Below are 12,021 nucleotides of genomic sequence, written 5' to 3' on the forward strand. Positions count from 1 at the left end.
ATTCCTTTAACACTATCTCATCTGATTCTGTAACCATCACTCTAGCTATGGACTGGTAATGGTCTTCTAAATTCCATGAGGATAAAAAGTGAGACTAGGGTCCACTGTACTAGCTTATTATCTAATCTTCCTATTTTCAGTTCTACCTGCCTTCCAACCCTCCATTCTGCCACTAGATCATTTTCCTAAAGCACTGATCAGGTTATGTCACTTACTTCCAAATTTTAAGAGGTTCCTATTACCTTTAAAATGATATCCAGGGACCTCCCTGGTGGCGCAGTGGTTAAGAATCCACCTGCCAATGCAGGGGACACAGGTTCAAGCCCTGGTCCGGGAAGATCCCACATGCCGCGGAGCAGCTAAGCCCGTGCACCACAACTACTGAGCCTGAGCTCTAGAGCCCGTGTGCCTAGAGCCAGTGCTCCACAACAAGAGAACCCACTGCAATGAGAAGCCCGCGCACCACAACAAAGAGTAGCCCCTGCTCACTGCAACTAGAGAAAGCCCATATGCAGCAACGAAGACCCAGTGCAGCCAAAAATAAATTAATTAATAAAAAAATAAAATGATATCCAGTGCCCTGTCCCCAGGGAAGTTGTTTTTTTTTTTAATGACAGGAGTCTCTTAAAGTCGCTTAAAGTGATCTGAAGAGTAAAAAAGGGTGAGAACCACTGGATGCAAGTGGTTTCCCATGATCCTACAGACTTACAGCTACAGACCTTTTTTTAAAAAAAATAAATTTACTTATTTATTTATTTATTTTTGGCTGCATTGGGGTCTTCGTTGCTGCGCATGGGCTTTCTCTAGTTGCGGCGAGCGGGGGCTACTCTTCGTTGCGGTGCGCAGGCTTCTCATTGCAGTGGCTTCTCTTGTTGTGGAGCACGGGCTCTAGGTGCGCGGGCTTCAGTAGTCAGGGCACGTGGGCTCAGTAGTTGTGGCTCATGGGCTCTAGAACGCAGGCTCAGTAGTGGTGGTGCCCTGGCTTTAGTTGCTTCGCGGCATGTGGGAGCTTCCCCGACCAGGGCTTGAACCCGGGTCTCCAGCATTGGCAGGCGGATTCTTAACCACTGTGCCACAGGGAAGTCCCTACAGCCCTTCTTTGGATAACTAATGACGACTCACCTATGCACACGTCCTTTCAAGGCCCCTGCTTAGGGTGCCTCAACCACAACCAAGCCCCTCTGCACCTGAACACACTTCTGGTTTTAGCTCATGAACAGGCTTCCTCTACACACCCCTACAACATGCTGATGGAGTGGAGTAAAACACACAAAAGATACTTTTAAAACATTTCCTCTTGCACAGCTTCCATTTTAGGAAAACATACCTTAAGATGTTTTACTCCTCGCTCTGTGTAACTGTGCTAAATATTATCTTCCTCACAAAATTCCACCTTTTCATTTGAAAAGTCAAACATTTACAGCCACACGAACCAGAATTATGGGTCTATGCTGTCTTAAAACTAAAACTCATTACTGGCCATCAACTCTGTACTAACAAGGAAAAACAATAGTACTAAATCAGAAGGGACAGCCTAACAAACGAGATGCCTAAGTTTTTGGAATCTGAAGACAGAGTGCATATACTTCTTCCTCTCAAGTTTGATACAGAAGGCACATGTTTCTGCCCTCCTCCTCTTCTCATGTACTGTACACTGGCTGAAAGTATTTAAACCTTTGTATCCACAGCCCTAAAGCTCTCTGCTTTCCTGGAGAACTATCTTTACAAAGTCTTCTCTGTGGAAAGGTTAACTCAAAGGACAGAATACTAAAATGGGTCTTAAGCAATTCAGATTCTATCAGTTCCTAATCATTTGTGGTCTCTCTTAGTCTGACCAAGTCTCCATCCACCCCAAATGAGATCATCTCCTTCCTCCTTAACGTCACATTAAAAAAGGTCAGGCATCTCAAAGAAAATAACTACAGGAGAATTCAGAGCTTATATGCTTATGAGATGTTATAAAGGCCAGCTAACAAAAAAGGTTTATCCGGAAGGGAGAGAGCAATCATAATACACACATAATTACAGAAGCCACACAGCTTTAAGCGAGTCTCTGGGAGAAGTGCCTTTCACAACAGAATACAGTGTAAGGATGTCCTAAGGGAGGCAACTGTCCTTTACGTGCTTTCTAGATTTAAACAATTGCTCCTTTAGAGAGCTTATCACCAAGAAACAAGTCCCCCACTCACCGTCCTTCTCTCCTTCCTGCACCGCCTCAAGAAGACAGAACTCTGTTAAGTAGAATGGGATATAAATAGCACAGCTGATGAAGCTACAATGGCAAAAGAAACCAGAAAAGTGAGAAACATCAAGAATTTGCTAACATTTGGTGCAGAAGCCAGGCAATTAGCACCAAGTATACCACCAAGTATTCAAAGCTTAAGTGATAGTACTAATTTGATTGAGAGTAGTTTTCAACATCTTAAAAGAACAACTCCCACAGAACTAGCTACTCTAGAACCTGTAAAATTAAGTGGCATGTAAAAGGGAAAGGGATCCTAAAGGTTTCATTTACTATTTCCAGGACAGTTTAAATATACCTCAACCTCACATGACCTTACTTTTTGCATTTCATAAATTAATATTTCCACCTTGCTTATCAATTCCTGTATTCATATCACCAAGAAAATAGAGAAATCCTATTCCTTCTAAACTCCCACAATGTATTAATAAACTAAGCCTCAAAACTTATTTAGACTTTAATTACAGAGAAGGAAATTATTTAAGAAAAAAATGTTCTTCAAAGAAATGAAACATGTCACTTTATTTCTGTGATATACAATTATGAAAAGTTAATATTTCCTCTTAGAAATCAAACATATTGCTGAAGCTATTTACAACAGGCTTTCAGTAGTAGTTTGGCAATGAAGAACAATGGAAAAAGTTGGATAGGTTAAGGTCACACAGTAATATTAGTCACTGATTTAGTAATCTCCAACAACAGACACATTCAAATTGCCATAGCTTCTGAAAAAAAAATTTTCTGAAGAAATTCCAAAAATGGTATTTCATAACACTTCCCCAGGTTATTGAATCTCCTCTGGAGAGTTTAAAGACAGGGACAGATAAGGCTGTCTATGACTTTCTAAGTCAGGCACTTTTACTTCTTTAACCATGACCCACAGTACCACAGTAATAAAGAAATACATTTTACATCAGAATATACGTATGCATGTATACCTACAAATATGTATGCATATGGAACTAAGTTTCACAAAAGAATACTTACTCTAAGTTTGCTATTCTTTACTATTTCTTTCCTTTTCATTTTTGTAGACACTGTTCATGGCCACTTAACTGATTTCATGTGAACAGCTACAAACCACAATCTGGGAAACACTGGTCTGAAGGTAATCTCATACTGGATTACAACAATCAGGTAGATCCAAACCCTGTGCCTACAAGCCCTGGGTTTCCTTAGCTGTGTCTCAGGAGCCATGTAGAGGAGCGGGAGGGAAAGGGTCAACACACACAGACACAGGCCCTGCCCAAGTGAACCAAAGCTTCTCAGCAATTTCTTGGGATTTCATGTAAGATTTAATTTAGAGGCAAGGGGGAAAAAAGGTGCTCAGTTTAAAAACTCAAAAGTTTCAAAGTCACTGAGTTAGATGACCTTTCAGGACCCCTTCCAGTGTATGAGTCTAGAAATAAATATTTACTGCAAACTATTAAAAAAACCCACAAATCTATATATCACTATAGAATCAAAACCACAAAAACAACCAAAATACTGATCACTCAAAGCTTTATAATTTATGTTAGAATTTCTCAACATTCTGCCTGATTAAAAGTGCTGAAGCCATCACAGTCTCCCCTTTAATTCCCTTGCCATCCTATAGAAACAACTTCCAAGGCTTCTCTTACTAAAAGTACCTTCTGCTCACAGTTCTTATTAACAAAGCAATTTTATATTTGCTAAAAATAGAACATATTACCAAGTAAACAGACTAAGCCACGTGAATTACTGGGCTCCTTAGACACTGATTAATTTGAACAAATCAGTGTTGTCAAACCAAAAACTCCGCAACTTTCTTAATTCATAAAAACATGTATCCTCCCACTGGAGTTACCACCAGCCAAAATATACCGAGTTGGGTGCATAGCGTTGATGGAACACACAGAGGCAAGGCATTCTCCACCAAGAAAAGAGTGCACCCACTTTCCTCTCTCATGGAAGATTTCCACTCGCCGTGGCTGGGCCATGCTGCCGACTATGATACAGTCTTCTTGTTTAGGGTCCCACACAGCTTGGAACCTGGTCAGCCATCTCCCAGTAATGGTGTTGTGCCTAGTGAAAAAAAAACGATTTTTTAAAGGACAGTAGTGTTAAATAACTCCAGGTAGCATGGGCAGAGGGTTAAGATGGCATTGCTCCTAAATGCTGATATTCTCTGCCAAGTTTCTTTTCATTAAGTTACTGCGTCACCAACAACCTAATCTCATCCTTCATGCAAGACTGAAACTCAGGACAGAGATGATGTATTCTGCATTTTGAATCTCCAGTGCTGGGTATAGTGATTTGTGCTCAGTGGATGATCACTAAATGTCTACTGAAATGGCACATTTTTTGTTCACTATTTACTAGCTCAATGGACTCCCCTCCTTTTTTTTAAGCACATGCAAACAGAAGAAGACCTAGAACAAAGAAATATATAATCTAGGTTTTTGCTGTTTTAACAGGATCTGCTATTTCCCATATTTGTATTCCCCTAATAACCAAACCCTGAAATCATTTTATATTCCATACAACCTTAAAGTTAAAAATACATCTGAAGCTCAAAGAAGAAATCATAAGGGAAATTCGAAGATATCTGCAGACAAATAAAAATGAAAACACAAGCTACCAAAATCTACGGGATGCTGTGAAAGCAATAGTAAGAGGGAAATTTACAGCAGTAAACATTAGAAAAGAAGAAAGATCTAAAAATCAACAATCTAACTACACCTCAAGGAACTAGAAAAAGAAGAACAAACAAAACCAAAAGACAGCAGAAGGAAGGAAATAATAAAGATTAGAGCAGAGATAAATGAATTACAGAATAGAAAAACAACAGAAAAAATAAACTAGGAGTTAGTTTTTTGAAAAGATCAACAAAATTGACAAGCCCTTAGCTAGATTAAGAAAAAAAAGAGAGGAAATGCAAATCACTAAAATAAGAAATGAAAATGGGACATTATAACTGATGTCACAGAAATTAAAAGGATTATAATACTATAGACAATTATACACCAATGAACTGGACAATCCAGAAAAAATGAATGAATTCCCAGACAAAGGACTTCCCTGGTGGTCCGGTGGTAAAGAATCTGCCTTCCAACGCAGGGGACACAGGTTCGATCCCTGGTGGGGGAACTAAGATCCCACATGCTGAGGGGCAACTAAGCCCACGCACAACTACAGAGCCCACACACTCTGGAGTCTGCACGCCACAATTAGAGAAAAGAAAACCCACATGCCGCAACTAGAGAGAAGCCTGCATGCCACAACTAGAGAGAAGCCCGCACACCTCAACGAAAGATCCCACATGCCTCAATGAAGATCCCACGTGCTGCAACTAAGACCCAACACAGCCAAAAAATAATTATTTTTTTAAAATTCCCAGACACATACAATTTACCAAGACTGAATCATGAAGAAATAGAAAATCTAAGTAGAGCTGTAACTAGTAAGGGGATTAAAATAATAACCAAAAACCTCCCAACAAAAAAATCCCAGGACATGGGCTTCCCTGGTGGCGCAGTGGTTGAGAGTCCACCTGCCAATGCAGGAGACACAGGTTCTTAACCCAGTCCGGGAAGATCCCTCATGCCATGGAGCGGCTAGGCCCATGAGCCATGGCTGCTGGGCCTGCACATCTGGAGCCTGTGCTCCACAACAGGAGAGTCCACAACAGTGAAAGGCCCGCATACCGCAAAAAAAAATTAAAAAATTAAAAAAAATCCAAGGACCAGATGGCTTCACTGGAGATTTCTACCTAACATTTAAAGAAGAATTAACACCAGTGCTCCTCAAACTCTTCCAAAAAACTGAAGAGGAGGGAACACTTCCCAATTCATTCTGTGAGGCCAACACTACCCTGATACCAAAGCCAGACAAGGAACCTACAAGAAAAAGAAAAAAAAAAGCCTACAGACTAATATTCCTAATGAATATTGATGCAAATATTCACAACAAAATACCAGCAAACCAAATTCAACAGCACATTAAGAGGATTATACACCATGACCAAGTTGAATCTATACCTGGGATGCAAGGATGGTTCAACATATAAAACTCAGTTAATGTAATATACCACATTAACAGAATGAAGGACAAAAATCATAAGATCCTCTCAACCAGTACAGAAAAATCATTTGACAAAATTCAATACCCTTTCATGATAAACACTCAACAAACTAGGAATAGACAAAAACTATCTCAACATAATAAAGGCCATATATGAAAGGCCCACAGCTAACATAATACTCAATGATGAAAAACTGAAAGCTTTTCCTGTAAGATGTGGTTAAAGGCAAGGATGCCTACTCTTGCCATGTCTATTCAACATAGTATTGTAAATTTAGTAGGACTAGAAAACTGGGTAGGACTAAAGACTACACAAACACACAAAAAAACTATTTAAACAATTTCAGCAAATTTACAGGATACAAAAATCAACACACAAAAATCAGTTGCATTTCTACACATTAAGAATAACCAATCCAGAAATGAAATTAAGAAAACAATCCCATTTACAATAGCATAAAAAAGAATAAAATATTTAGGAATAAATTTAACCAAAGATGTGAAAGCTTTGTATACTGAAAAATACAAAACATTACTAAAACAAACCAAAGAAGACACAAATAAATGGAAAGACATTGTGGTTGTGGACTGGAAGACTTAATATTGTTAAAATGTCTATACTACCCAAAGTGATCTATAGAATTCAATCAATGCAATTCCTATGAAAATCCCAATGGCATGTTTTACAGAGATAGAAAAAAAATCCTAAAATTGATATGGAAACTCAAGGAACTACAAACAGTTAAAATAATCTTTAAAAAGAAGAACAGGACTTCCCTGGTGGCGCAGTGGTTAAGAATCCACCTGCCAACACAGGGGACACGCATTCAAGCCCTGGTCCAGGAAGATCCCACATGCCGGAGAGCAACTAAGCCCATGCGCCACAACTACTGAGCCTGTGCTCTAGAGCCCACAAGCCACAACTACTGAGCCCGCATGCTGCAACTACTGAAGCCCGTGCACATAGAGCCCATGCTTCGCAACAAAGAGAACCCACTGCAATGAGAAGCCCGCACACCACAATGAAGAGTAGCCCCTGCTCGCCGCAACTAGAGAAAAGCCCACGCACAGCAACGGAGACCCAATGCAGCCAAAAATAATTTAAAAAAAAGAACCAAGTTGGGGGCCTCATGTTTCTGGATTTCAAAACATACTACAAAGCAACAGTAATCATGACAGTGTGGTACTGGTATAAAGACAGACACTACAGACCAGTAGAACAGAATAGATCCCATAAATGTACATGTACATGGTCAAGTGATATTCAACAAGGGTGCCAAGACCACAAAATGGGAAAAGGACAGTTTCTTCAACAAATGGTGCTGGGAGAACTGGATATCCACATTCAAAAGAATAAAGTTGGACAATAATCTTATATTATATACAAAAATTAACTCAAAGTGGATTAAAGACCTAAACATAAGACTTGAAACTATTAGTAAAACAGAGAAGAAAACATAGGGGGAAAGTTTCAGGACACTGGATTTAGCAATGATTTCTTCAATATGACACCAAAAGCACAGGCAACAAAAGCAAAATCAGACAAATCTACGTCAAACTTAAAAACCCTGTGCATCAAAGGAAACAACAGAGTGAAAAGGCAACCCACAAAATGGTAGAAAATATTCACGAATCATATATTTGATAAGGGGTTAATATGCAGAATATATTAAGGAATTCCTATAACTCAACAACAAAAATTATGCAATTCAAAAACGGGCAAAAGACTTGAATAGACAGTTCTCCAACGAAGATACACAAATGGCCAACAAGCAAATGAAAAGATGTTTAACATCACTAATCATTAGAGAAATGCAATCAAAACCACAATGAGATATTACCTCCTTAGGATAATCACTAACAAAAGAACAGACAATAAGTGTTGATGAATATAAAGAGAAATTAGAACCCTGGTGCACTACTGGAATGTAAAGTGGTTTGGCTGCTATGGAAAAACAGTACAAAGGTTCCTCAAAAAATTAAAAATAGAATTATCAGATGATCCATCAAAATCCCCCTTCTGGGTATATATCCAAAAGAATTCAAAGCAGGATCTTAAAGAGATATCTTTACACCCATTTTGTTCACTGCATTATTCACAATAGCCAAGAGGTAGAAACAATCAAAATGTCCATCAACAGATGAATGGATAAAGAAAATGTGGCACATACATACAGTGGAATATTATGCAGCCTTTAAAAGAGGAAGGGACTTCCCTGGTGGCGCAGTGGTTTAGAATCCGCCTGCCAATGCAGGGGACATGGGTTCAATCCCTGGTCCAGGAAGATCCCACATGCCGCAGAGCAACTAAGCCCATGTGCCACAAACACTGAGCCTGGGCTGTAGAGCCCTCAAGCCACAACTACTGAGCCTGTGTAACACAAATACTGAAGCCCGTGCACCTAGAGCCCATGCTCTGCAACAAGAGAAGCCACTGCAATGAGAAGCCCGCGCACTGCAATGAAGAGTAGCCCCAACTCGCCTCAACTAGAGAAAGCCTGTGCGCAGCAACAAAGACCCAATGCAGCCAAAAATAAATTAATTTTTTTAACATCTTTATTGGAGTATAATTGCTTTACAATGGTGTGTTAGTTTCTGCTTTATAACAAAGTGAATCAGTTATACATATACATATGTTCCCATATCTCTTCCCTTTTCTGTCTCCCTCCCTCCCACCCTCCCTATCCCATCCCTCTAGGTGGTCACAAAGCACCGAGCTGATCTCCCTGTGCTATGCAGCTGCTTCCCACTAGCTATCAGTTTTACGTTTGGTAGTGTATATATGTCCATGCCACTCTCTCACTTTGTCACAGCTTACCCTTCCCCCTCCCCATATCCTCAAGTTCATTCTCTAGTAGGTCTGTGTATTTATTCCCATACCTAGAGTCTGTCCTACAGAGTAAAGTAAGTCAGAAAAAGAAAAACAAATACCGTATGCTAACACATATACATGGAATATAAGGAAAAAAAAGAAATGGTCATGAAGAACCTAGGGGCAAATATGGGAAAAAATAAATTAATTTTAAAAAATTAAATTAAACAGGAGGAGATCTTGTCACATGCTAGAATATGGATGAACATCGAGGACATTATGCTAAGTGAAATGAACCAGTCACAAAATGACAAATACTGTATGATTTCACTCATATGAAGTATCTATAATAGTCAAAATCATAGAAATGGAAAGTAGAAAGATGGTTGCCAAGGTCTGGGAAAAGGGGGAAAGAGGAATTAATGTTTAATGGGCAGTTTCAGTTTTGCAAGATAAAAAAATTCTAGAAGTCTGCTGCACAACAACGTGAATATACCTAACACTATTGCACTGTATACATATAAATAGTTAAGATGGTTAATTTATGTGTTTATAACCACAACTAAAAATAAAGTAAAAAAAATTTTTTTAATATGGGGCTCTTTAATTTGGGGCTCTTTACTGCTCTCCAAAGCAAAAAGCAAAGCACTGCCTTTTTATTCTTTATATTGTAACACCATTAGCAACCCTTTCTAACTAAAGAAGTATGAACAATGGAGAACCACATCTCCCTCTGCCACTCAATGACCCTATCTCTACTGACCTGTGAATCATCACACTAGATAATTTTTTAAAATATGCATTAGAAACCAATAAACTAGAATTAATAAAGTTTGAAAAAGGAAATGAAGAGGGAAATTCTGTGAAAAAGAAAACAAACATGCTTAAATATAGCCTCTATAGACTATAAAACTCATGAAGCAACAATCAACATACATTGCACACCCTGTCCCCAACTTCATAAATACTAATAAAGAGGTATGTCTAGGAAGAAGGCATTGCATAAAGTTTGATGTAAAATACATACATTAAAAGTAGCAGATGCAAAAAAAGGGTAACCAAACAAAGTAAGTGGGAAGGTGGAGAGGCCCTCCAAGCCCAGAACAAACAGGTGCAAATAAACAGAGCTTCAGCTAGCCTCACCAGCAAATAAGTCTCAATAGGATAACATGAGTAATTCAGGTTGGAATAAAGTCACTCACCTTAACCAAAAATAACCACCCAGAGGCAGAGAACAGCTACTGACTAAAAGAGATTGAACCTCTTTACAGAAACAGGAAACCTGGAAGCAAGAACCCTTCTGTATAGGATAGGAACTAGCAACCTGGAACACTGGAACAATGTAATACAAAATCAGACCTATTACATCTCCTTGACAATCAGATGTCCAATGTATGCACTCCAACAAAGACCTCATAGTAATCCAGGGTCTACTTTATTTGGCACATGGAAACCTACCTGATGGTGGTGAGAAGAGGAATCTTCGAGGATATACAGCTGCTGTCAAAGATTCTACAAAATAAAGAGCAAGAATAAAGGAGCACACTCTTTACTGTTTCTTAATAATTTTCTGAAATATTATCAGTATATTTAACAAGGTTTTCACTGGTTCATGATATGAAATATGATTGTTATCTTAAAATATATAGGATCAGGCTCTAACAAATCTCAGCTAATGTATTTACAAAAGTTACAAAGAATATTATAAAATTCAGTGCTTATAGTTTAGTGTGGAAATTACTTATTTAGACATTATTACTCCAAACTTAAATGTACATTCTAAAGTGATAATCTAGACTCTATATTCAGATTCACAGTAATATAAGTCATACATAAGGGATGTAGTCTGAAAATGCAAAAATAACCTAAAAGTGTATGCATGTATCAAGGGAGACTCATCAGTTGAGGGCGTGATAGTGTCACTTCCAGATTCTGGCGAGACTAAGACTGTCCAGTGACCAAGGGGAGGAGTACTTGTGGGGCAACTGGAGGTATCGAGAAGCCTCCACTAGGTACCCTGGCAGACAGAAACTAACCGAATCATCACCACCTCCCCCTTCTCCTTGTGCCTAGGTATTCCACTGAAATTTCTTGGCACTAGAGCTTATTAACTAATTAGATTACTAGAAAGCCAAATCACTAATGGTTAATGTAACAAGAGTAAACTCTACAGTGCAAATGAACAGGAATGGGACAAATAAGTATAAGTAGCCCTTAAGACAAAGAAAACTACATGGGTGGAAAGGGGACACTGAGCTGCCACTGTCTGGTGACTAAATCTCTTAATGTATTACCTGGTAATACTTACACACTTTACTAGAAATTAACTGGGTACCTGTCACATACTATAAACCATGTTCTTCCCAACAGATGGGTCTAAACAGAAATTAGGTGCCTTTCTAGAGCCTGGCCCACAGCATACATTTAACAGATACTTGTTGAATGAATAATGAACGAATTCCAAAATCACTTAAGGTAAAACTCTCATAAACAGGGAACTGCTTGCAATGTTAAGCAAAATCAGGGATTTTAGAAGAGAACAAAATCATTTCCTTTGTGATTGCATTAACATTCTCCACATCTTTTTTAATTGGCATTATTTTCTATTTTTGTTCAATTGGTTTATATTACATTTTAAAATCCATTTTTAGGAAGTAGCTATAGAAAGGTATCAAAGCTAAAACCATAAAATTTTATCCAGTAGTTTGTATAAAAGCCCAATTTTTGCTACCTTTTCTGCCTGCCCATGGCCTGGGGCTCTGCAACTTCGATTCAGCACTTCACTTGTGGGGTAGACCCCACTATCTCCAAAGTAAGAGCTTCTCCCTATGCTAAAATTATCTCCCTTCCAAGATATCACAAGCCTGATTTCATCTGATTTCAGTGCTAAAGCAAAGACTGACATCACTCTCCAGGGTAGCTA

The 12,021-nt window shown here is 38.8% G+C and overlaps 1 protein-coding gene across 15 annotated transcripts in view; it reads right to left on the bottom strand.

The window, feature by feature from the left end:
* WDR76 (WD repeat domain 76) overlaps nt 1–12,021 on the bottom strand; it is an 81,549-nt gene that overhangs the window by 14,569 nt on the left and 54,959 nt on the right. For 12 of the 15 annotated variants that reach the window (XR_007475892.1, XR_007475891.1, XR_007475900.1 and 9 more), the window contains 3 exons: nt 10,557–10,610; nt 4,160–4,288; nt 2,190–2,272 (listed from right to left, as the gene is read on the bottom strand). Coding sequence is in view for 3 of the 15 variants with exons in the window: in XM_004273917.4 (XP_004273965.1) it covers nt 4,033–4,288; nt 10,557–10,610 (310 nt within the window). In the remaining 12 variants the exon portion in view is untranslated. Of the gene's footprint in view, nt 1–2,189; nt 2,273–2,736; nt 4,289–10,556; nt 10,611–12,021 lie in introns of those variants that run through there. The other 3 variants (XM_004273917.4, XM_049706643.1, XM_049706644.1) reach the window with 2 other exon arrangements.

This window comes from Orcinus orca, chromosome 2, assembly GCF_937001465.1.
Source record: "Orcinus orca chromosome 2, mOrcOrc1.1, whole genome shotgun sequence".
Lineage (NCBI taxonomy): Eukaryota > Metazoa > Chordata > Mammalia > Artiodactyla > Delphinidae > Orcinus > Orcinus orca.